The 27487-nt window shown below is 37.5% G+C and overlaps 1 protein-coding gene across 1 annotated transcript in view; it reads right to left on the bottom strand.

Moving 5' to 3' along the window:
• LOC127970895 (testican-1-like) overlaps positions 1-27487 on the bottom strand; it is a 235333-nt gene that overhangs the window by 75850 nt on the left and 131996 nt on the right. Inside the window, exon 4 of the mRNA XM_052573599.1 lies at positions 10682-10753. Coding sequence (XP_052429559.1) covers positions 10682-10753 — 72 coding nt within the window. The remainder of the gene's footprint in view (positions 1-10681; positions 10754-27487) is intronic.

Here is a 27487-nt window from a genome sequence, read left to right as displayed (position 1 = left end):
TACAATTTGCCAAAGAACACATCAACTGGCCTAAAGAGAAATGGAGGAACATTTTGTGGACTGATGAGAGTAAAATTGTTCTTTTTGGGTCCAAGGGCCACAGGCAGTTTGTGAGACGACCCCCAAACTCTGAATTCAAGCCACAGTACACAGTGAAGACAGTGAAGCATGGAGGTGCAAGCATCATGATATGGGCATGTTTCTCCTACTATGGTGTTGGGCCTATTTATCGCATACCAGGGATCATGGATCAGTTTGCATATGTTAAAATACTTGAAGAGGTCATGTTGCCCTATGCTGAAGAGGACATGCCCTTGAAATGGTTGTTTCAACAAGACAATGACCCAAAACACACTAGTAAACGGCCAAAGTCTTGGTTCCAAACCAACAAAATTAATGTTATGGAGTGGCCAGCCCAATCTCCAGACCTTAATCCAATTGAGAACTTGTGGGGTGATATCAAAAATGCTGTTTCTGAAGCAAAACCAAGAAATGTGAATGAATTGTGGAATGTTGTTAAAGAATCATGGAGTGGAATAACAGCTGAGAGGTGCCACAAGTTGGTTGACTCCATGCCACACAGATGTCAAGCAGTTTTAAAAAACTGTGGTCATACAACTAAATATTAGTTTAGTGATTCACAGGATTCACAGGAAAAAAAAATGTTTGTACAAAATAGTTTTGAGTTTGTACAGTCAAAGGTAGACACTGCTATTTTTTTGAACACACCCCTTTCAACTAATTCAACTAATTGCCCAATTGCACAGCCTTAAGAGCGTGCATATCATGAATGCTGGGTCTTGTTTGTTTTCTGACAATCTACTGAACCTACTGGTAACTTGTTTGCCACGTAGCAATAAAAAATATACTAAAAACCTTGATTATTCTGGTTAGTCACATTGTACTGCTAATATTTTGAACAAAACTGTATATATATATATATATATATATATATATATATATATATATATATATATATATATATGCAAATCTAATTAAATTAAAAACAAAAACTATAATAGTATCTCAATGACACTAAAATAATAAAGGCTCTAGCAACTGTCTGAAACTTTGATTTCTGACAAACTTCTGTCTTAATTCTTTTAATATTCTAAATTAATTTAATATTTATTTTATGTCAATAATTTATTTTTATTTTAATGGTTTTAGTATTGAACTACAACCCCTGTGTGTAACAGTGATTTCACTAAAACATGGCCCTTGATCACTATAACACTGTAATCATCTTTTGCTTTATTGAAAGTCTGGGTGAGTTTGTTCCTCTTTCTCACTTTTGCTTGGAGCTAAACATCTTTATCATGTTGTCTCTATGAACTGGGATTTTCTCAAGGTCAAGCACACTGTAATCCAGCTAAAAAAAAAACAGAGAGAAACAGAGATAGAGAGAAATAGAGAGAGAGAAAGAGAGCAAAATCCTGACATTTGAGGTCAAACATCGAGATCGTCTTTAAAACCCTGTGTGAGTCCTTATACAGCCGTGACTCCATACAGTACACACACTTGTGAGTGAGCGGGAAACAGGTTACCATAGCGATCAATCAGGATTATACTGAAAACATCCAATCACATTCTAACAGGCTGCTAAACACACACACACACACACAGAAATAAATAAATAAATACATGACAGAGCAAAGAAAAGAATGTAACACTTAATTAAAATGTTCTGCCACCCAATGATGAAAGAAATGCTCAATTAAATGGGTTACAGGTCACACATCTGACACCCTACACTCCCTAAGGGTCAATTTTAATGGTGAGAAAAAGACTAAAAGATTAAAATCATGGGCAGACGTTTGATTAATTAATGCTCAGATGAGTGGCTGAAACGAGCTGTCAGTGAATTCAAGGCGGTTCCTGTGGTCTTAAAGAGACAGGGACCCATTTACAGCAGTGAGAGGTAAGAAATTATTCAAATATATGTCATTACTGGATGATTCCTACACAAACACCATCATTAGTCACATTAATTATTGAGCACGGCGTTGAGATGCACAAATAAACTCCACAATCACAGCCAATCACAACATTTGACCTTTAAGTCTCTTATGCTCAATAAGGCTGCTTTCATTGATCAAAAATACAGTAAAAATTGTGACATATTATTACAATTTAAAACAAGCATTTACTATGTGAATAGATCTTAAAATTTAATTTATTCCTGTAATCAAAGCTAAATTTTTAGCATCATTACTCCAGTCTTCAGTGTCCCATGATCCTTAAGAAATTATTATAATAAGCTGATTTGCTGTTTAAGAAGCATTTTTAATTAATATCAGTGTATAAACTTCAAAAGAACAGAAATATAAATATTGTAACATTGTGAAATCAGAGATATACTGTATTTAAATAAAATGTCTCTTTTCATTGCTGACTGCAGGAAAAGACAAATTCATCAGTCAGTAGGAAAAAGTCAGATCAGACAGAAGTCAGATTGGACAGGTTGTGATGCCCTCGTTCTCAAAAACTATCAACAAAATCACAGAGGAAAATGTCGACATTAAAAACGGGTTCACAATGAGGATAAATAGTTGATGTGTTTTGTGCTGTGAATTATTGGCTGTGCTGTTAATTGCACTGAATCCCATTTCTATGTTTATGCAGTCAAATGGATGAGTATTTCTCATATTCAGCAGACTAATATAATATTTGTCCTAATGTTTGGCTGGTAAATCTCACTCTTGTTGTTTATGTATTTACTAAATTGCCAATTCTGCTATTACGCTCTGTTATATTTGTAATTTTGCATTTTGGTGGAGTATGCACAGTTTATGGTAATATTATGCAGTGTACTAAAATAACTGTGAAATGCAGAGACCTAAACAATATGTACATCATGTTAAGGAATTTTTTGTTTACTATTACATGCTCAACTTTCACTTAGTTAAATGAAGTAATACACAGAAACAAGTGGAAATATTGGACAAATGGTTATGAGAGAGTAAATACGTGAGCGAATTTATCCAAATTCTAAATGGATTATACCCTAGAAAGAAAGAAAGAAAGAAAGAAAGAAAGAAAGAAAGAAAGAAAAACAATATTCCGGTTCTTCAAAGTGCATAGAAGGATTTAGTGTGTGTTTTAATTTTGTAAACTTATTTTGTTAATTTTGTTAAGTAATTAAGTGAAACTTTTTTTGTCTAGTCCTATTTATTTGATTTTGTTCTCTAAAAGTTCTGCAGGTGCGTGATAATTTGACGATGTGAATCGAGGTTCTGTTATTTCTCTGTTCTTCTGTATCCATTCTATTTTATTTATTTTTAATTTAATATTCTAACCTTATCAGTTAATAGTTAATTTTTGGATAACAAGCTGTGGTTTTTGGTCAGGAAAATTAACCAAAAGGAGCATCCTTTATAATAAACAGTGTTGGTACTGTGTACATAATAAGACATACATAAAGTGAATAATGTAGCTACATAAAAGTAATTTGTAGCTACATCTTTGTACACAGAATCGTGAGAAACATAATCTTACAATTTTGAGAAGAAAATTCAGAATTGTGAGATACAAGCTCGGAATTGTGAGAAAAAGTCTGAATTTTGAAATAAAAGGGAATAACCTTTTTTATTATTATTATTCCATAGTGGAAATGCGATTCCATAGCTTCTCCATCGTTTTCTATGTAAACATGCGCTAGATGCTTGTCTTGAGTCTTTTGCAGACTCTTATGCGTGAGACTGCATTTTAATGTGCACCTATTATGCTATTTGTATTTTGGTTTCAGGAATCCCCAACAACAGGTTTACATGCATGCAAGGTCACAAAAAAAAAACAAAAAAAAAAACTTTATTTTCTCATAATATGCATTTAAATTTAGCTAATTTCTCAATAACTCTAAAATGGTTAGCATTATATGCAGTTATTGCATTTATATCATTACACACAGTTATCAGGTATACAGTATTGTTCAAAATAATAGCAGTACAATGTGACTAACCAGAATAATCAAGGTTTTTCGTATATTTTTTTATTGCTACGTGGCAAACAAGTTACCAGTAGGTTCAGTAGATTCTCAGAAAACAAATGAGACCCAGCATTCATCATATGCACGCTCTTAAGGCTGTGCAATTGGGCAATTAGTTGAATTAGTTGAAAGGGGTGTGTTCAAAAAAATAGCAGTGTGGCATTCAATCACTGAGGTCATCAATTTTGTGAAGAAACAGGTGTGAATCAGGTGGCCCCTATTTAAGGATGAAGCCAACACTTGTTGAACATGCATTTGAAAGCTGAGGAAAATGGGTCGTTCAAAACATTGTTCAGAAGAACAGCGTACTTTGATTAAAAAGTTGATTAGAGAGGGGAAAACCTATAAAGAGGTGCAAAAAATGATAGGCTGTTCAGCTAAAATGATCTCCAATGCCTTAAAATGGAGAGCAAAACCAGAGAGACGTGGAAGAAAACGGAAGACAACCATCAAAATGGATAGAAGAATAACCAGAATGGCAAAGGCTCAGCCAATGATCACCTCCAGGATGATCAAAGACAGTCTGGAGTTACCTGTAAGTACTGTGACAGTTAGAAGACGTCTGTGTGAAGCTAATCTATTTTCAAGAATCCCCCGCAAAGTCCCTCTGTTAAAAAAAAGGCATGTGCAGAAGAGGTTACAATTTGCCAAAGAACACATCAACTGGCCTAAAGAGAAATGGAGGAACATTTTGTGGACTGATGAGAGTAAAATTGTTCTTTTTGGGTCCAAGGGCCACAGGCAGTTTGTGAGACGACCCCCAAACTCTGAATTCAAGCCACAGTACACAGTGAAGACAGTGAAGCATGGAGGTGCAAGCATCATGATATGGGCATGTTTCTCCTACTATGGTGTTGGGCCTATTTATCGCATACCAGGGATCATGGATCAGTTTGCATATGTTAAAATACTTGAAGAGGTCATGTTGCCCTATGCTGAAGAGGACATGCCCTTGAAATGGTTGTTTCAACAAGACAATGACCCAAAACACACTAGTAAACGGGCAAAGTCTTGGTTCCAAACCAACAAAATTAATGTTATGGAGTGGCCAGCCCAATCTCCAGACCTTAATCCAATTGAGAACTTGTGGGGTGATATCAAAAATGCTGTTTCTGAAGCAAAACCAAGAAATGTGAATGAATTGTGGAACGTTGTTAAAGAATCATGTAGTGGAATAACAGCTGAGAGGTGCCACAAGTTGGTTGACTCCATGCCACACAGATGTCAAGCAGTTTTAAAAAACTGTGGTCATACAACTAAATATTAGTTTAGTGATTCACAGGATTCACAGGAAAAAAAAATGTTTGTACAAAATAGTTTTGAGTTTGTACAGTCAAAGGTAGACACTGCTATTTTTTTGAACACACCCCTTTCAACTAATTGCCCAATTGCACAGCCTTAAGAGCGTGCATATCATGAATGCTGGGTCTTGTTTGTTTTCTGACAATCTACTGAACCTACTGGTAACTTGTTTGCCACGTAGCAATAAAAAATATACTAAAAACCTTGATTATTCTGGTTAGTCACATTGTACTGCTATTATTTTGAACAAAACTGTATGTTCCCATTAGTTTCATAGAAAACAAACAAAACTGTGTTTGTTTTAGTACATCCCCATGTTGTGTGTGTGAAGCACTGTCACAGTGCACTGAGGGCGTTTAGAAACTCAGACAGGATGAGCAAGAGAGCGATGGAGAGGAGAAAAGAGGTAGAAAGGAGAAAAGGTTAGTGGAGGACAGTGTGTGTGTGTGTGTGTGTGTGTGTGTGTGTGTTGCTGACAGCACTCAAAAAGACTCCTAAGAAACATAAGAATCGAGAACGCCCTGAACTGCCCAGGAGACGTGGATTAGCTCTTCCTGATTATCTGCTCTGTCACACTCTCGTCATCGCTCACTCTCTCAAAACACAAACACAACGGCATTATCATTTTAACTGCATGCAAGAAAAGAAGAGGGCACACATATGAGACAGTCATGTTGATATGCAGGTCAACAAGCACCACTGCGAGTCAGATATTGCTGAACAATTTAATAAAGATGAAGTTAAACTGAGTAATTTAGCAATATAGGGTAGTAGTTCCAAACAAATCCACAACAGCACTAACTGAAGAACAGAACGGTGTTCTCAATGATTTACTGTTTTTAAATTAACGGTTTCATCAATTCTAGTTGTGATTGAACGATTTGGTCATATGAATGATTCAGTGACTCGCTTGTTTTGTCCTTGAATGAATTAGTTCAGTTAATGATAGACACAAATCAGTCGAGTGACCAATTCAGTTACTTCCACTACACTACCGGTGAGCAGAAGACAATTCTTCTGTTGAAAAACCTTTCACTGGTAATGTATTTGTTTCGATTAGTGTATTTAATGGATGCTTTTCGAAGAATAGGCTTAATGAATGCTTCAATGACCCACTCAACTTTTTTTTTGTTCCTGAATGAATAAATTTTTTGAGCAAATCAGTTGAATGAATATCAACTACAGCCATTAGTCGCCCTCTATAGTCATAATTATGTAACTTACATAAATAGTAACTAAAAAGATCGAAATTTTATGGTAAATTCATAAGCTAATTGATAAAAGATACATATTAATACTTATAAAATATATATATATATTTGTATATACAAATGGTATATAAAGGAGTAGCAACCATGTGAATAAAACTGACTAAGGATTATGAATTAGGAGATGTTTATTAATTAATTGTGTAGTGTTTTCAGTGTTTTGGGGGAATGTTACATTATCGTGTTACTCCTAACAATAATTCTGTAACATTGTTACGGTGGACGGCAGAAGGTTGTTTGGTTTTGTTTGATGTGTCATTACTGCTCTTTTGTTGTTGTGGCTGTGAGGGCGAGTCTCTCTGCTGTCAGAGGGCACTATCTCACAGCGACGGTCTCAGCAAAAACGACATATTAGGGCCACCGCAGCTCCGCTCTGAGCGTCTGTTTTCACTCTCTCCGTCTTCACAAGAGGACGAAAGGGGATCTTGTCTTTGTGATGAATTGCGGTGGGAATTACTGCGGTAAAAAAACACTTGTCTCTTTCATCCGCTGTTCTCTCCTCTCGGCACGTCAGCTCTAATTGGGGCGGTGACGGAGGCAAGTCGCCATCCCCAGCCCAGTTTCCTTTCCAGCATTTCACTGACAAAGGACAAATCTGCAGCCGCAAGCCATCCTGGCTGAAAATGCACGGTCCGTCCCCGAAGACTTTGATACCTGTCCTGCAGCCATATTGGCCCAGTCGCAGCTGTACATCCCAGCTGGCTTTCATCGCAGCCCGGTGGCCATTTTGGCTCAGACATGACGAAGTACTCCCTAAAATGCTGGAAAAACAGCTCGCGTTCATGTTAGCTCATCTGTTGCTGTTCATTTGCAGAGGAGCGCAGATGAAACCACTTTGGCCCACGGCATCACGATTTGTCTCATTTTTGCTCTAAAAACAAACACTCCCTCACCAAGCTTCCTCGTCCTCGGGTCAGACCCTTCACACTAGACCAGAGTCTGTTCAGTTGTTGTGAAAGCTGTTGGATTCAGTTTGCATGACATGCAATACATCTACGAGACAATAATGCATTTTTTATTGCTTTCTCTTGTAATCTGAGCTTGTTAGTTTTCGGTGGTAAAACCATTGTGACAATAAACATCAAAAAGTAAAGCACTTAGTCTTTGCTCTGGCAAACTGGTTTGAATCTAGGAATCAAAGTGTGAAAACTGCAGACGAGACAGAATTGTGTGTATGTGAACTAGCAGAGTGAGTATTTACTAAAGTCAACTGTATTTTTATTAACTAACATTAACAAAGATTAATGTGTAGGTTACTAAATGTATTGTTGATTGCTCGTTCATGTTAGTTAATACATTAACTAATGTTAACATTGTAAAGTGTTGCCATAACTTCAATATTGTAAAAAGTTCATTGAGTTTAATTAAACTGTTTGTCTACAAATCAGTTAATTTTAACCTTAATAATGTAGTACCAACTGACTCTCATGTATACCTTACAGCATTAATTTAGAGATTTTGTTTTCCGTGAGAAAAATTTTGCATGTACTGTACGTGATGTACAGGTGCATCTAAAAAAATTTGAATATCATGGAAAAGGTTTTTATTTTTGTAATTTAATTTAAACAAGCAAAATTTCTTATTTTAGATTCATTGCACACAAACTGAAATAAGAGGTTTTTTTTTTTTTTATTCTGATGGTTACGACTTACAGCTGAGGGAAATGAAAAATCCAGTATCTAAAAAAAATGGAATATTCCAAATTAAGCTTGATTGATTAATTTTGAGTATAAAAAATGAGGAATTCTTGGGCAAGTTTAAAACATTCAACCATAGTTATGGGGAAGACAGTCAGCAACACACTCCACAAGGAGGGTAAGCATCAAAAGGTCATTTCTGAAAGAGCTGGCTGTTCACAGAGTTCTGAAGTCAGTGATGATTTGGGTGCCGTGACATCTGCTTGTGTTGCTCCACTGTGTTATATCAAGTCCAAAGTCAGTGCAGCCATCTTCCAGGAAATGCTGATTTCATTTTGCAGCAGGACTTTAGCACCTGCCCACAGTGCCAAAACCACTTCCAAGTGGTTTGAAGACCATGATATTACTGTGCTTGATTGGCCAGCCAACTCACCTGACCTGAACCTCACCGAGACTCTATGGGGTATTGTGAAGATGAAGATAAGTAACATCTGACAAACAATACAGAAGAGCAGAAGGCCGCTATCAAAACAACCTGTGCTTCAATAATGCCTTGGCAGTGCCACGCTGCACTGAAACAGTAATTCATTCAAAAGGAGCCCCAACAAAGTATTGTGTGCATAATTAAACCTGCTTTGGAGATCTTGAACATTTCTGTTTTGTCACAACCATCAGAATTAAAACAAAAAACTCAAAATATTTCATATTTGTATATTTCAGTTAGTGTGCAATGAATCTAGAATATAAGAAAGTTAGCTTTTTTTTTTATCAATTTACAAAATATAAAGAACTTTTCAATAATATATATATATAAAATAAAATTAGATGCACCTGTATGGACATAATAACTGCAATTGAATCGAATCTCAAGATTGTGAGGCAGAATCGAATCGAATCGTGAAATGTGTCAAAACCAAGCCGTAGTAAGTATATGCTATACTGTTATAAAGTTCTCACTGATTTACATTACAATCAGAATTTCATACTTTTTGTTGTAAATTTCATATTTGTGCTCAGTTTGGGCATCTTAAAAAAAACAATTAGCTGTTTTTCCTCCATTAAATCAGACAATGCAAGCCACAAAATCCTAATTTATCAACTATGATACTCTACAAAAAACACATTCAAACTTCTAAAATAAACTCTTCCTTCTGGAAAACTTAGATTTTTCTGGCTATTATTTCTGATGTCAGGCATCATTCAGTCACCGCACACTCTCAATGTGAACCCTCTTCAGTAATGAATGAGACGCTGTTAGAGCCGTCAGGATGGTCCGTTGGCTCACTGACTCCAGCCGTTTGCTTCCCCGCGGCTTAATTAGATGAAGCGCCAGAGGCCACTGCGGCTCCTCGGCTCAGTGTGCCAGTGCAGATTCTGCCGTTCTGGCTCAAACGCTGCATGACACGCTACGGCTGCCCGCTGGACACGAGGGGGTCAGGCGACTCGGACAGGCTCGTTTTAATTCAGATCCCACTTATTCTCTCTCTCTCTCCGAGGAATCCAGGTCAAGTGTCTAATCACAGAGACGCAGAGCCACTTCAGATGGGACTGTGAACTCTGACCCCTGGGGGTTAAAGCTCACCTCCCTCACCTCTCTAGCAGAGTGGCCCAATTACTGTCAGACTCACTGTTGCTGTGGCAACCAGGACAGAAACCACAGAGTTGAAGAATTATGCTGCCATGTGAAACACAGGAGAGAGACTGTGAGGGCACAGGGGTCACAGGGTCAAAGGTCAAGCAATCATCTTCTTGTGAATTTGGAATCTGTTTTTTTACTGTCTGTTTATTTTCTATATATGTGCTATAATATTTATAATAACTAATAATGTTTATTGCATGGATTTTTAATTATTGGTCACTTGCAACCATTTTTTATTATTATTTTTTTTTTTAAAGAAGTTGTTCAAGGACATATTAAGTTGATCCTAAGTGACGGAATGTGAATTTCTAATGTTACAAAAGATATATTAAAAACAAATGTGGTTCTTTTGAACTTTTCAATTCATCAGAGAATCCTGAAAAATAAAATGAACCACGGTTTCCACAAAAATATGAAGCTGCATAACTGTTTTCAACACTGATAATAATAAATCTTCTTAAGCAGAAAATTAGCATATACATGATTTCTGAAGGATCATGTGACACTGAAGACTGGAGTAATGATGCTGAAAATTCAGCTTTGATCACAGAAATAAATTACATTTTAAAATATATTAAAATAGAAAACAGTTATTTTAAATTGTAATAGGTTTTCACATTTTTACTGTTTTTTTTATTCTATAAATTCATACTGACACTAAATGTTTAAGAGTTTAACTGTTTAACTATGGATAGATAGATAGATAGACAGACAGACAGATAGATAGATAGATAGATAGATAGATAGCTAGATAGATAGATAGATAGATAGATAGATAGATAGATAGATAGATAGATAGATAGATAGATAGATAGATAGATAGATAGATAGATAGATGTTCACTCACCATCAGTAGTTCTGCTCTTGGTATGTGAGTGTGATTTAGGTTTCAGTTCTGATCGTGGGTTCGACTCGCTCTCTGTAGAAACAAACACTATCACTGTTACATATGCATTTATCTCTGGGATAAATATCTTTCATGTTTCTGCAACGACAGTTAGAGTCGGCTGATTGTATTTCACAGCACTGTGTTCTTTGTTAATAATATATAACAAGTGCAATTCACAAATAAATAAATACATTTTTCCTTTGTAATTCTGAAAGTGAATATACATTTCTGTTTAAATATGTATTTCCTGATGGTTTTTCCTGAATGTGGAAGTCACGCCTGACTCTTAATTGGAAGGATGCTTTGCATTTCCAGTTTCCAGTGTTTCGAGTCAGATTAGCGTATATTCCGTGCTAATAATCTAATGTTGAACCTATTATTTTTTTTTTAAAGCACATGGCTCCATAGTGCAATCACTTTACAGTGTTGCACTGACTGTCATCTGTCAGTGCTTCACTCCTCAATGATTAATGAGTGTGTAGATGACACCAAGCTGCCGACATTAGCTCCATTAAAAACAGATGTGCACTATTTGAATGGGTTCCTATAAAGACTGGAGAAGAGCAACAGAACAGCATCCAATCAGACGTTGGAATTCATAATGCCAGTGCTCATCATTTACTCAGGAAAAAAGGTTGCATATAAAATAGTCACACTAAGGTAGGTGAACATGTTCCTCTAATCGAAAGAATCGAAACCAAAGTCAATTCCAGAATTAAGAATAGGAATCATTTCATGCAGAAACGAACTGCCCTAGATGAGCTGCTCTGCACATTCAGTTTATAACTGACAGTACAGCTATAAACTGAATGTGCAGATCCACTTTGCTTTTGATTTTACTTTTGACTCGTAGTGAATCACTGACTCATCTTCTGACTCACTGATGTCTAGGAATGTTACAAGAAGTATCAGAGACATCTGAGAGGTGATATGCCTCGTGAGCAATGAAAAAAATCAGCTGTTTTTACATTTAATAATAAACTTGATTTGCAGGAGGTGTGTACATTCGGAACAGAATGACAATGACTGAATTCAAATACTTGAGCCTTGAACTTTTAAAAAAAAAAAAAAACAACAGACAAAAAAACACATGTTCTTGAAATACCTTGTGCAACTGCTTAGTGCATTCAGCCTGAATCTCTTTTTCAGCTTTATTTATGACACAGAAAGTTTTTTTGTGGAGCCTGACACGCTCTCAGTCTTTCTCTCTGTCTGTGTCACCAGGGAATAAAACGCCAAATCAATTCACAGCCTGGTGTGTAGAAGTGTGTGTGTGTTGTGTCTCTATTCATTGTGGGAACAATGTTTTTTAGTATTTTTTCATCCTTTGTACATTTCTTTCATTTTTATCCTTTCCCTTCATTCATTCTGTCCATCTCTGTGAACACAGGGTCAAACAGAGAACAAATAACTGGCCACTATCAGAAACACCACCAAAATAAAACCTCAAACCAATTTCCTGCATGTTTGCTCTCTGATCTTCCCCTGAGGCAATGTGTGTGTGTGTGCGTGTGTGTGTGTGTGTGTGTGTGTGTGTGTGCATCTGTGTCTTTTTAACAGTGAGACAGCTAAAATGAGAAACACTGTTTGCGTATAGCCTGAGGACAGACATATCACAAATGAGATCTCTTTAAAATCTCAATTGTCTCTACTGGAAAGCAGAGAGATTAAACCGAGTGTTTTACATACGTCTCAGATGTTTCTCTAGGCATCAGTAATCTGAGAAATCTCAAACTGTGTCTAGATTTATTAAGTAACCAAAATCTGCAATCAAGTCAAAGATCATAATACCATGTCTCAAACGTTCCTCATCAAATGATCTGGAGGAATGGAAATTGATTCCAAAAAAGTTGATTTTGAGTTGTCGGAAACCGAAAATAAGTTTCTATCAAAGAAAATCGATATGCCGTTTTAGTTCAATAGAGATAATTATGAATTTGTCTCTTAGTCGGTTTTTGTCATTCTAGTTAATTTCAGTGAATAGGTTTTAAAAACGTTAAAAAAAAATTACATCGTCACATACATATTTCTTACAATTCAGAGTCATGGTATGTCACACTGTAATATTCAAAAAAGCCATGTGTGTAATCGCAAACTGCTGATTATTACCTTTCATTCACTTAAAGGCCATGTTGCAGGTTAACCACCACTTTCGATTAATGGGTACACACTCAAAATATGTATATTATTTAAAAAATGTCTTAAAGATTAGTTTTTTACGTTTTTGTTATTAACGTTTTTTTACGCAACTCAGTGATGACGTCACGTTGGGGAGAAGTGGAGGAAAGGTAGCCTCAGCCTAGTATGATGCCGCGCGTTCCAGGCAACCCGTAACCCGTGTTTTTCCAATCTTAAACCCGTGAAAGTGCAGTGGAACGGCAGTCAAACCCGTGACTTCCCACCCGTGAACTCGTACTAGATCGATGTACTCCGAGTTCTGAGGTCACACAGCACGCGAAACAACAACGACAGCCCCTAGGAATAATACTGCCTACGGACACAGTGTTTATGCAAGTGGTACAGTACACGTTGAAAAAACGATTTTAGGTCAATGTAACATTGCAATAAAATAAATAATCTAGTTACAATTCCCTGCGCTCAGAAAGTTTGGCGTAACTTGCCTGGAATGGTACAAAGTTGTTAGTCATGGTATGAAATAGTGATTACGAGCTCAAAACCTGCCTGGAACGCAGAATCAGAACTAACGTTATAGTGACTGACTGGGATGAGGAAGAGGTGGCAAGAGCCAACATGTATGATGGCCCGTAGCGGTGTAATTTCGAACCTGCCAGACGTGAGAGGGCAAATGAGGAATTGCCAGGAACTGATGTCCGTCAAAGCCAATTAAATGCATGGTCCGAGGAGAATGAGTGGAGAGTTGATGTAGTGTCCTGGTGAGTTTCTATCATTTAGCAACGCAGCATTGAGCACTGGAGCTAGTCTACGAGCAGCAGTGCACAATAACGACACATATATTTTTTTTACTGTCATTGAATAGCACCGACTGAAAAATCAACATTTTCTTTATATCTAGTGGCAGTGATGATGACGTTAATTCAGATAAGTACCGGTAACCTTTGTCATAGTGTCGTCGAACAGGTACATTTTGTCTTTGTCATTTAGAAATAGAAGGCACAGAAAAATGGTTAATAGTTAAATAGTTAAAGCTAGCTATATGGACGTTTCTAAGCGTTTATCTCTTATTCAGGTGAAAATGTTGTTGCAAACGTAGCTGCGTGTCTGTCGCTGTGTTGGCAGGTGCTTGTGTGGGCGGTGCTGTCCCATGGTAGTGCGTTTGAAAGCTTGTGCTGTAGGGAAGTGAGTGCGCTTGGTCCCTGTTGGTCGATATCTATCTATCTATCTATTAGGGGTGTAACGGTTCACAAAATTCACGGTTCGGTTCGATACGATACACTGATGTCACGGTTCGGTTCGGTTCGGTACGTTTTAGATACAGCAAAATGCAAAAACATCTCAACTTTTCAGAATGCCGCAAGCGCACCGCGGGTCATGTGACAAGAACTAACCAATCAGCTTCATCCTTTCCCGTAACAACGTTGAAAACTCAGCCAAGATGAAGGAACAGCTGATCATAGTTGTATATGGATTGCAATTTTGAAATAAATTTAGTAGCAGAGCTACTGCAAGCGATTTTTAGAGCTGCAAATCCATTTATCCTTTGCTGAAATTTCCGCGTCTCATGGAGAGAGCACGTCATTGTTGCTTAGCAAAGACAGACGCCTCATGAGCGCTTCTGCCCGAGCGCTTTGGAAAGGAGGAGAATGACGTGCTTAGCGTTTTCCACGCGTTTTTAGGAGCGATATGTGAACGGACCCTAAGGCGCTCGCTCACTCAGCACGCGCTGAAGGCTCATTGCAAAATGTCTAATCTAATGCATTTAACAGACCAGAAATATAAGATCCTAAAATAACCAACAGGTTTGGTGTTTGGGTGCACTTTGGATTCCCTGTAAGCTATAATACTGGTGTCTAAATGCTGCAGGCATAGTTTGTTGCGTGCATGTTTCTCCTTTTTTTCGTCTTTTCCCAGATACTGACACAATAAGGTGATGCCGGCGTAAATGAGTTGACATGTTTCAAGTATTCACGCTGGTGTTTTTTTTTTTTTTAAAGCAATGAAGCAACCGCGCGAAGCCCTCACTATATAGGATTTTAGAAAGAATGCAGAGCACTAGTGTAGTGTGCAAACTTACCACAGTGTGGATTTCAGAAAGTGTGCAAAGACTTCACGTGCACACTTACCATAACATGGATTTACAAATAATGTTCTAAGGAGGGGCTCTCATGTCACTCTGATCGAGCAGCTCATAGATGGAATCATGCATCTCAAACAATATGTTTGAGAGTCATCTTCTTTTTCTAGTCTGTTAAACGCATTGGCCATTTTGCAACGAGCCTTCAGCGCGTACTGAGTGAGCGAGCGCCTGACTGAGTCATAACATAACATAAACATAAGTTGGTGTTTTTTTCTTCTTCGGGAGTGTCAGGGGCGTTGCCTGTTACGTCGTTTGGGTTATTGGGCTACCTTGTTGAACGCATATCATTATATTTCTCTTTTTTTTTTTTCCAAATATAATTAATTAGTCCAACGAACCGTTCGGTATGCATAATGCGTACCGCGTACCGAACCGAAAGCGTCGTACCGAACGGTTCAATACGAATACGCGTATCGTTACACCCCTACTATCTATCTATCTATCTATCTATCTATCTATATATATATATATATATATATATATATATATATATATATATATATATATATTAGGGGTGTAACGATACGCGTATTCATATTGAACCGTTCGGTACGACGCTTTCGGTTCGGTACGCGGTACGCATTATGTATACCGAACGGTTCGTTGGAGTAATTAATTATATTTGAAAAAAAAAAAAAAGAGAGAGAGAGAAATATAATGATATGCGTACAACAAGGTAGCCCAATAACCCAAACAACGTAACAGGCAACGCCCCTGACACTCCCGAAGAAGAAAAAAACACCATCTTATATGTTTATGTTAGGCTACTCAGCAAGCGCTCGCTCACTCAGTACGCGCTGAAGGCTCGTTGCAAAATAGCCAATGCGTTTAACAGACTAGAAATGAGAAGATCCTCCAATAACCAACAGGTCTGGTGTTTGGGTGCACTTTGGATTCCCTTTAAGCTATAATGGTGATGGCAAGAGAGTGGTGGATAAAAAAACAACGGTATGTCGCATCTGCAACATGACAGGGTACACCAGCGGGAATAAAAAAAAAAAAAAAAAAAAACACCAGCGGGAATATCTGGGATATATGCGTCAGTACTATCTGGGAAAAGACGAAAAAAAGGAGAAACATGCACGCAGCAAACTATCCCTGCAGCATTTAGAAACTATAGCTTACAGGGAATCCAACCCAAACACCAGACCTGTTGGTTATTTTAGGATCTTATATTTCTGGTCTGTTAAAGGCATTCGACATTTTGCAACGAGCCTTCAGCGCGTGCTGAGTGAGCGAGCGCCTTAGGGGCCGTTCACATATCGTGCCTAAAAACGCATGGAAAACGCTAAGCACGTCTTTCTCCTCCTTTCCAAAGCGCTTGGGCAGAAGCGCTCATGAGGCGTCTGTCTTTGCTAAGCAACAATGACGTGCTCTCTCCATGAGACGCGGAAATTTCAGCGAAGGATAAATGGATTTGCAGCTCTAAAAATCGCTTGCAGTAGCGCTGCTACTAAATTTATTTCAAAATTGCAATCCATATACAACTATGATCAGCTGATCCTTCATCTTGGCTGAGCTCTCAACGTTGTTGCAAAGGATGAAGCTGATTGGTTAGTTCTTGTCACATGACCCGCGGTGCGCTTGCGGCATTCTGAAAAGTTGAGATGTTTTTACATTTTGCTGTATCTAAAACGTATCGAACCGAACCGAACCGTGACATCAGTGTATCGTATCGAACCGAACCGTGAATTTTGTGAACCGTTACACCCCTAATATATATATATATATATATATATATATATATATATATATATATATATATATATATTCATCTATTTATCTATAATCTGCGCTATCTGAATACTTTCTTCTACTACTCGTCTCTCTAGTCACTCTCAACGCTCTCAAGGCGGGCTGTGGTAAATTCTCTCCTCAACGTGATGCAGTGCAATGCATTGCGGGGTAAAGGAGACTGCTGTAAGATAGTACCTACTTTTTCGTATTATATTCCGTTTTGTGATACCCAACAAAATAAAAAACAATGGATAACAGTTTAATGTTCATTACCAACAAGCAAATTGCATTTTGCAATTGCAATTAACCCTGCAACACGGCCTTTAAGTTACTTTGAGTTAAAAAATATTTTACTATTTTAACTCGAGTTTAACACACACTTCTGCTCTTCTTCATTTCATTCTGTCCGTTTCTCAGATATGCTGTCCTGATTGATTTTGTGGTATGTTTCAAGCGGTTGCTGTGCACGCTGTTTGTTTTCAAGAGTCTCTCTTGCAAATTGATACACTGAAACAAGACAATCAATTCCACACCAAACTGACCAACCAGCTCACACACACCTACACACACAGACACACACACACACAGCCTTCCCTCTGTATCCTGGTGTCAGATTCATCAAGAATTCTGTCATTTTGTCTTTTTACTCACTAGACTCAGCTTTAACTGAAACGTAAGCGTCTTGATCAATTTAAGCTTCAACTTAGATCACATAATAGATGTTAACAGATGTCTCCCTCTCTCAAACACAAACACACACACACGGAAAACCTACAAAATAAAGAAAAATAAAAAATCAGACTAAAATCTATATAAAATAACTACACCACAACAGTCCTAAAACTAACACTGTGCAGTACTGCATTGCATTATTTAACATAATTAAAACTACTTTAAACTATTTAAAATGGTTCTTGTTTTATTTAAAAAGGCAAGCAAAATAAATGAAAATCTAGATAAACAAACCGTCCCTGGTGTGTGTTTGAGATTTTACTTTGATGTTGTTAATCAGCATTCACTAGAGTATTTGTCATGCAAACACAAAAACACAGTGTTTGAATATGAATTCCTTATTACAGCGATCACTAAAGCAAAAGCCAGACTCCACGTCAACAGATATGATGGATGTTTTCATGAAAAGCTGTCAGGACGCAGCTCTCATCTTCAGACAGACAGACTAAAGAAAACGCAGGACTGCAGCTGAGAGCCGTTGAATTGATCCATTCAATCAAACCACAGACATTTGATCAAATTCACCATCTAAACAGCATCTGAACAACAGCCGCGTTAAACAGGCCACCTGTCTGAGCACAGTCATTTATGTTTATCAGTAGTTTTGAATCAGACTGTGTGTGTGTATGTGTGTTTATTTTATTTCAAGTCACTAAATAGAACATATTCCTATTTATTCTAACAAAATGGATTTTAATTTGGGCCACTACAAAATATCCACTTCGTTGTTTTGTTTTAATTTTATTAAAATTTTTACCACAACTTTATTTTCATTTTATTTTATTGCAAAAAAAAAAAAATAATACAAATAATTATATTTAGAAAATATAACATTTTGAGCTAAACTAAACGTTAGCATCTGTGAAGTATTCTTGCACTAAAGTCTATAACCTGGATGTTTTCATGTATTTAATACAACTATTTACATATCAGTTGCATACAAATCAGTTGGCATTGCAAACATCAATTATTAATATCAGCTAATGTTTTTGGAAATACTTCAATACGTTGGGTATTAAAAAACTACAGAACAGAAGTTACATTAATTGATCTGGATTTAAAACCTTTTAATTATTCTTCCTAAAATGGAAATATGTATTATAATATTTAAATCATAAGGAGCATATCATGAATGCAAACTCTTCTGACCTCTAAAGAAAGTTGAAGCACAATCTCACAAAGCAGTTAACTATCGCTACCCAGTTAATTACAGCAAGAGAAATACAGTTGAAAAATCCATGCATTCAAGAACATTTCTGCATTCAACGGCACATGCCGATGTGTGTCGAGCATCGCAATCAATGACTGGCCCTCAGGGACCAATCAGGAGCAGCCAGATTGAGAGAAAGGCCAATCAGAAGTTCTATTATTGATCATCAGCCAGCAACAAACTGCAAAACGCATTTGGCCAATTACCTGCCTTTCTATTTACCATAACGAAGAAATCGAGAAAGTGAGAGGGATGAATGGAGCAGGGCTAATTAGTGCCAGCTGATTGGTCAAGAGGTGTAAGACCCCATGACCAATCAGATTTTTTGCTCTCTCTTTGACACACAATCGGTTTCAGAGTTAACTTTCTGCTACATCTGCCAATGCTGAATGAACTCGGAAAACAGTAAAGTTTGCGATAGGAGCCGTCCTCACACAGGTCAGATCTGACTGCACTTTGATATCGAGAACACAGCATTTTTCTGTGTCCAATCCTCACATGACAGAACTTCAAACTCTCTCTGTGACTTTCATTTACGATGAGGCTTGCGGCACACGCAATGAACCTTACAAAGATTTGCTGTGGTTCATATTTTTCCTGCCATGTCTTATGTAGATAACGTCTTTGTGCTCGTGTGACGGTCCCACGTGGGATTTGCTCTGCATACTGAATCTAGGCCAAGACGCGGGCCATAGGAGAGCAGACGGTACGGCACTAATGATGAGAGGAACGCATCACTGCTGGCTGATGCTCGGGTTTCGCCAAATCTGTCGTCTCATCTCTCTGTTTCTGATGAAGAAATACACATTGCAAATATATTTTTAACGACATAATAAAATTATAATCTCATCCTCATTCTGGCCTGTCACCTATTTTCTCTTTGTCTTTCTGCTCGTTTCTGCATTTTATGGCTTTTCACATTTGGTTGAATGTGAAAACTAAAGTGCCTCAGTGCCACTACATATAAAAAAAAAAAAAAAAAATATATATATATATATATATATATATATATATATATATATATATATATATAAAATAAAATAAATAGTAACAGCAGCATAGAACATGTAGATTAATATTTAAACAAGTTAAACAAGCAAATAAATAAATATTATAAAATAAAATGGAAAAGCAGCATATAATTAAATAAAGAACACAAATCATATATTTAATTAAAATTAATATGTTAAAAATAATAATCAAATTTTTTTTAATGAATACAATATTTAAGTAAAAATGTATGCATAAATAAATAAACCAGACTCCAAGTGAACAATCATGACTATTTTATAGGGTGAAGATCAAAACATACAGTTTTGTGTGTTTGTAAGGATTTCAGCACAAACTGTGTTTAGCGTTTAGCAAACACTCGTCCCACAACTTTCAGTGAAGTTTGCTAGAAACCTACTTGTATTTGCCCTCTTTCTTTTCTCTTTTTTTTGTGTGTGCCAGTTAAACGGAGCTGGTCCCCAGCTCCAGATAAAGCTGTATTGTCCCTGTGCATAAATTGCAGGCAGTTTAAAGGGCAGATTGTTGTGTTGCCATCCCTGTGTGCCGCGTTTGCTGCCACTGCAGTTTGGCTCTGAAACGCTGACTCAACACCAAAACCATACAAATGCAAATGAAGCATTCAGAGAGAATTTCCCCATAACGAGGCTGTAATGAGGCCTGCACACGCAATTAAATTCACTGAGAATGCATGCCGTGCCACAATAACAGATTACAGCAAAGACAATGTTGCACTCGCACACACACGCACACACACACACACACACACACACAGCAAAACACACACGTTATTCTCTGAGCTCCTTAAATCTCTTGTCATGTCTGTAATGGACACGATCATAACCCTCATTTCTCTTTAAAGTGAATAATTACAGGCTGAGGCTAATTAAATTAGTCAGGCTCAGCCACACTGCTTACACGGTCAGAGAGAGTTTAACCGCGATGTGTGTGTGTGTCACAGCGTGAGTGTGTTTGCAGAAGTGCACCATGGGAGGCTGTTTATGAGAAAGAGAGAGAGAGAGATGAGGCTCTAAATTGTTTGTCTCTCTTGTCTAATGAAAATTCAGCAGAAGTGAATCGATAAACTGTGATTTAGGAGATCAGCGTTGAAACTACGGTATTCATAAGTTTTGAACAGATACTAGGGATGACACAGAATTGAAAATTCTTGGCCGAAGACACACACAATGAAACACTGGGCCGAAGGCTAAACACCCAACACATTCCACTCCCATGTGGGCCTATTTGTTTTTTTGTTTTTTTACCATTGCATTAATTAAATTACCAAAATGTTCCTTTTACAGTTTTGTCCTGCTTTTCAAATTAGGAATCAATAATAAAAAAAAATAATAATAAAATAAAATAAAATATTTACTTAACACTGAACATTTCTTTTAACATTCTAGAAGAAATGATACCAACAAAGCATGATTTCACTTTAAAATTAATAAGTTAGTAAAATAATATTTTTGGCCATTTTTGAGACTTGAATCAGGCATATACATTTTACTGTATAAATAAAGGCAGCCTTGCTGAGCAGAAGAGACTTAATTTAAAACATTAGAATATATTACAGATCCAAATATGAACACTTTGGGCCCTATTTTAACGATCTGAAACGCAAGTGTCAAAGCGCGAAGCGCAAGTAACTTTGTGGGCGGGTCTCGGCGCTGTTGCTATTTTCCCGGCGGGATAAATGGCTCTTGCGCCCGGCGCAAATCTAAAGTGGGTTGGTCTGAAGTAGCTTCATTATTCATAGGTGTGGTTTGGGCTTAACGTGAAATAAACCAATCAGAGCGTCATCCCACATTCCCTTTAAAAGCAGGTGCGCAAGTTCCATTATGGATTGCTATTATTATGGCGTATTTACCAGGCGCACGCCAGGAGGGGTTCACAGCCGAGGAGACTGATGTTCTTGTAAGAGCAGTGAAAGACAGAGAAGTTGTGTTGTATGGGGATGGGAGAAACCCACCCAAAATACACCTCAATGATTTCCGTCATCTCATGTGTTAATATTTTTTTTAGTGTAACAATTTATGATTTGCAAAAATAACTGTTGCATCTGTGTAGATTACATGAGCAAAGTGTATGCACGTTGTGCACGCGATACATTATGGTCAAGAATGCGCCCTTAAAATAGCATAATGAACAACGCGCAACGCGCCAATGACTTTAGACTAGGTTTTTTCTGGTCAGTGGCGCAATTGTTTAATGGAACAGCAAAATAGCACCAGGGATTGTTTGCGCCGGAACACGCCTCCTTTTTTGCGCTGAACCGCCCAGGGAGCGCAAGTTCATTCACTAGTTTAGCGACGTGCTTCTGTGGAGGGAAAAGCGCGCTTTGCGCACGTGCAAAATAGGAATGACACATGCGTCGGTGTACAAAGTCAATTGCGCTGGGTGCAAGATAGGGCCCATTGTGTGAATGTTATAATAAATGTATTAACAGAGCTTTTGTAGACTAATTATTATTATCATTATCATTGTCTTTTCTATTTTATTCTACAGAATGACAGTGAAATTACAATACTATCATTTATGAAAGTCGATGGAGGAGGTTTATCTTTGCTTTTATTTTGGCAGAAGACCACAGGAAAATCTCAGTGCTTCTTTTTTTTTTTTGACAACAGCATGCAGATTTATAAATGATTCTCGTTAAAAATTTGGGAAGATGTTTCACATTGTCAAATGCCTTTAAACAAATTCACAAAAACATTACTGAGCAACTGACTAGAAACAAGTTCAGCGCAGATTTTCCTTGTGTTTTGGAGCTTGAACCCTGGCCTTTTGGTTGCCAATATTCAGTGCATCCCTAATGGATACAGTAACACACACACACACACACACACACACATTTGTGGTTTACAGGGACTCTCCATAGGCATAATGGTTTTATGATATACAAACTATGTTTTCTATTGCCCTACAGCCACCATGCACCTAAACATACCCCTCACCTCTCACAGAAAACTACTGGCAATTTTTGAATTTCTTAAAACACAGTTTAGTATGGTTTTTAAACCTTTTGATTTTTGGGGACAGTGTTTATGTTGTAGTACCCATGTCATTATACACATTTGTGTCCTCATAAACCATATACACACTATCTATCTATCTATCTATCTATCTATCTATCTATCTATCTATCTATCTATCTATCTATCTATCTATCTATCTATCATATTTATTTAATTATGACCCCCTTTCGCCTTCACAACTGCTTTGATTCTACGTGGCATTGATTCAACAAGGTGCTGAAAGCATTCTTCAGAAATGTTGGCCCATATTGATAGGATAGCATCTTGCAGTTGATGGAGATTTGAGGGATGCACATCCAGAGCACGAAGCTCCCATTCCACCACATACCAAAGATGTTCTATGGGGTTGAGATCTGGTGACTGTGGGGGCAATTTAGTACAGTGAACTCATTGTCATGTTCAAGAAGCCAGTTTGAAATGATTCGAGCTTTGTGAGATGGTGCATTATCCTCCTGGAAGTAGCCATCAGAGGATGGGTACATGGTGGTCATAAAGGGATGGACATGGTCAGAAACAATGCTCAGGTAGGCCGTGGCATTTAAACGATGCCCAATTGACACTAAGGGCCCTAAAGTGTGCCAAGACCATCCCCTACACCATTACACCACCACCACCAGCCGGCACAGTGGTAACAAGGCATGATGGATCCATGTTCTCATTCTGTTTACGCCAAATTCTGACTCTACCATCTGACCGTCTCAACAGAAATCGAGACTCATTAGACCAGGCGACATTTTTCCAGTCTTCAACTGTCCAATTTTGGTGAGCTCATGCAAATTGTACCCTCTTTTTACTATTTGTAGTGGAGATGAGTTCTTCTGCTGTTGTAGCCCATCCGCCTCAAGGTTCTGTGTGTTGTGGCTTCACAAATGCTTTGCTGCATACCTCGGTTGTAATGAGTGGTTATTTCAGTCAAAGTTTCTCTTCTATCAGCTTAAATCAGTCGGCCCATTCTCCGCTGACCTCTAGCAGCAAAAAGGCATTTTCGCCAACACAGGACTACCGCATACTGGATGTTTTTCCCTTTTCACACCATTCTTTGTAAACCCTAGAAATGGCTGTGCGTAAAAATCCCAGTAACTGAACAGATACTCAGATACTCAGACCGGTCCGTCTGGCACCAAGAACCATGCCACGCTCAAAATTGCTTAAATCACCTTTCTTTACCATTCTGACATTCAGTTTGGAGTTCAGGAGATTGTCTTGAACAGGACCACACCCATAAATGCATTGAAGCAACGGCCACGTGATTGGTTGATTAGATAATTGCATTAATGAGAAATTGAACAGGTGTTCCTAATAATCCTTTAGGTGAGTGTATATATATATATATATATATATATATATATATATATATAATAAAATAAAAATTGTTTTTTATTATTGAAAATAAAGATGTTTTTAAATATTTCAAAAGCCAATTATTAGTTTATTAGTTTATTTGAGCCAAATAGTTTATTTATTTTTAGTCATACTTAAACTTAAAAAAGGATGTTAGCTGAAATAATATATAATAATATAATAATATAAATAATATATGTTATACTTCATATTTTACTTCATATTTAAAGTAATAAATGTGCTCAATTTAAAGTAATAAAATTTAGTTGGTTTTAGTTGAAAATGCAATCAGCACTTTCAGAGCAAATTCTGAATTTGTATGGCTACTTTGAGATTCTTCCTTTCATGGTTGAGTGAATGGTATGTCTAAGTGCATGTGTGGCTATCAGTCATTTATTAGGGCGCTTAAGCTGGTCTTCTATAGTGAGTAGAGAGCGAATCAGCTCAGTAGGTTTCAGAGCGATGCTATTTACAGAAATCAGTGAGGTGAGCTGATCAGAAGAGTGGAGCGGCAGGATTAGTTACAGAAATCATGCTTTGTAGCTTTTCTTAAAGGAGTCATTCACACAGGACCAAACTAGTGCAGATGGCACGCACACACACACACACACACACGCTCATTCTCTCAGTCTCCATATGGTGTGGTCATGCATGCATCTGTCTTCTGGTCTCTATTGGTGTTTCTGTAAAAATAATAGAGCTTGATTGGTTATTCATGGTGGTTCATCATAATCGTTAGCAGAAGTGCTCAGCAGAGCGGATGTTATATTAATATCAGAGCATTTCAGAAATCGACCCTCTATTGCAATTTTAGCACAAGCATCTGTGAAGGATTTCTTCTCTTCAAGAGGGTTTTCTGAGATTCTTTTTCCTTCAGACCAATTTCTCTTTTTCTACAGCTTAACATTTATTCATTTGGCAGATGACTTGCCCAACCCTAATATATATATATATATATATATATATATATATATATATATATATATATATATATATATATTAGTGCTGTCAAAATTAGCGCGTTAACGCATTCGATTAATTTGAAATATTTAACGCGTAAAAAAAAAATAACGCAATTAACGCGGTTGCAGTTTTTTTTATTTCCAGTTGTGGCCTATGTGTGTTCAACGTGCAAAGAAATATGGATAAGACCAAGGAAGGACTTTTAGACGGAAAGTTTCAGTATAAAACACTGCCGGATTACTCTTCAGTCTGCCACAAGAAACATTACTCTTCATTTAGTCTGCCACAAGAAACAGCAACATTAAAATCATGAACTCAAATGTCATTGTTTTAAAAAAAAAAAAACAATGACTGTAACAGTGCGTAAATCAGAGCTTTCTGTAACGCTAACGTTAATAAGCTTAAACGAAAATAAATAAATAATTGTGTAGCGGAGTATTTTTTGTACACAGTGCCACGAACTGTCAATCACTCCTGTGCGCGCGCATCACTGTCCTCCTCAGCTGCAGCAACTTGCGCTCTCTCTCTTCATCAAGCTTTAAAACAAAAAGGGGACAAAAAGATCATATTGTCTTTGTGCATAGGCTATAGATTAATTAGATAAATGAATATCTAAATTTGTGCCTTGCCGTCTACGGTATTTTTTTAGAACTTAGAAAAAAGATGCTGCAGCCAATGAACAGCCAGCGGGGTCTGCAGGACGACTCAACCTCCGCAGACAGTTTTTAATGTTTATCAGACAATAAATACTCAAGATTTTGCTTTAGTATAACTCACAACGAGTTTCACACACCTTCTCCGGCCACGTTGAGTTGTTGATACTTAACAGTGGGAAAAGCGACACATGCGCTATTCACTTGTATAACTTAAGGGTGAATGGGTAATGCAGTTTCTGCTCTGGGTGGGATGAATTAGGAAGCTTGCATTGTGAAGGGCGCTCTGAAAATCGGCAAAAAGATTAAAACCTCTTTTAAAACAGATGTCCAAATGAGCGTACCGGTACGCTACAAGCACGTTCTGGGCGCACGGAGAGGTGGCGGTACGCTCAAGAGCTATATTTGGAAGTGGCGGTACTGAGTAACAGTGCGTACTGGCCCACTTAAAGCACTGGCAATGACTATACTTTGGAATTTTTTTGCAGTCCACTTAGAATTCAACGTGGAAATCATTTTTGTTTTTTATTGGCATTGATTGTTTTGAAATTCAAATGGTACTTAAAATGCCTGTGTTGCCTGTGTTAAATGCCTTTCAAGCCAACAGTTAATTTGGAGGATATTGATGGTTTATTGCAGGTATGTTGTTTACATGAGAAAATCTGTGTTACAAGTTAAACAAAAATTCCAATAAACATTCATATTTTGAATTTAAATAGTTTCTTTGTCTTGAGTTTACATTAATTATTTACATTTTACATTTACATATCCAAAAAGTTTCAGTCTTTTAATTGCGATTAATCGCGATTAATCGCGATTAATTTTAAAAAATTGTGCGATTAATTAGTTAATTTTTTTTAATCGATTGACAGCACTAATATATATATATATATATATATATATATATATATATATATATAAAATATTTAGTTGCAGATCCCTTGCATGCAATCAGAGCAGTGAGTCTGCAACCCATAGACATCACCAGACTCTTGGTCTTGTGCTTTTAAATGCTTTTCTCCAGCCTTTAATGTAGCCACTTCCAACTGTTGCTTGTTTTGGGGAGTTTCTGTCTTTAGTCTCCCCTTCAGCTGGTGAAATTAATGTTCAATTAAATTTAAATCTGTAGATTGATTCGGTGTGACGGTTGGGCTTAGGGAAAACACAAGGAAAGAGTAGGATCCAATTGCAAAGTATGATTTATTAAACAAAAAGGGAAATACAAAATAAACAGTCTTGAGAGACAAACAAACCAAAAGAGGGAACCGGATATAACGGGAAACTCAGAGGAACGAGAAGGTAAGGGGAAGTCTCGGAAGACGAGAACATATTCACACATAGGGTAAGGACTCCATACAGACAACAGAGAAGGACAGCTCTATATAGGGAGACTAATGACAAAGGATTGTCAGCACCTGTGCAATTTAATTGGAGTGCAATTACTGTGAAGACATGACCAGACTAGAGGAATTAAAGTGCCTATGATGAAGTGCCTAAGGAGAAGTGAGCTCACTAGGGAACACTCAGGAAAACAGAGACTGACAGCGTGACATTACCCCCTCCCCTACGGAGCAGCTCCCAGATGCTCCACCTGAAAACCCCGGAAAACCCAACAGGAAAAAAGAAGTAGGAGGGAGGTGAAGCGGCGGCGGACTAGGGGGAGGGACGGAGGGTCAGAATACAGGGACAGGAGAACCAGAAGCATGGATAGACAGAGACAAACAACCAGGTAGAATTGAAAGACAAAAAGACAGGACAACCAGATGGAATGGAAAGGCAGGAAAGTGTAACACAAAACAAGGAGTC

The sequence above is a fragment of the Carassius gibelio genome, chromosome B14, assembly GCF_023724105.1.
Source record: "Carassius gibelio isolate Cgi1373 ecotype wild population from Czech Republic chromosome B14, carGib1.2-hapl.c, whole genome shotgun sequence".
Lineage (NCBI taxonomy): Eukaryota > Metazoa > Chordata > Actinopteri > Cypriniformes > Cyprinidae > Carassius > Carassius gibelio.
Note: the sequence above shows the minus strand (reverse complement) of the source record. Positions and strands in the feature narration are given on the sequence as shown.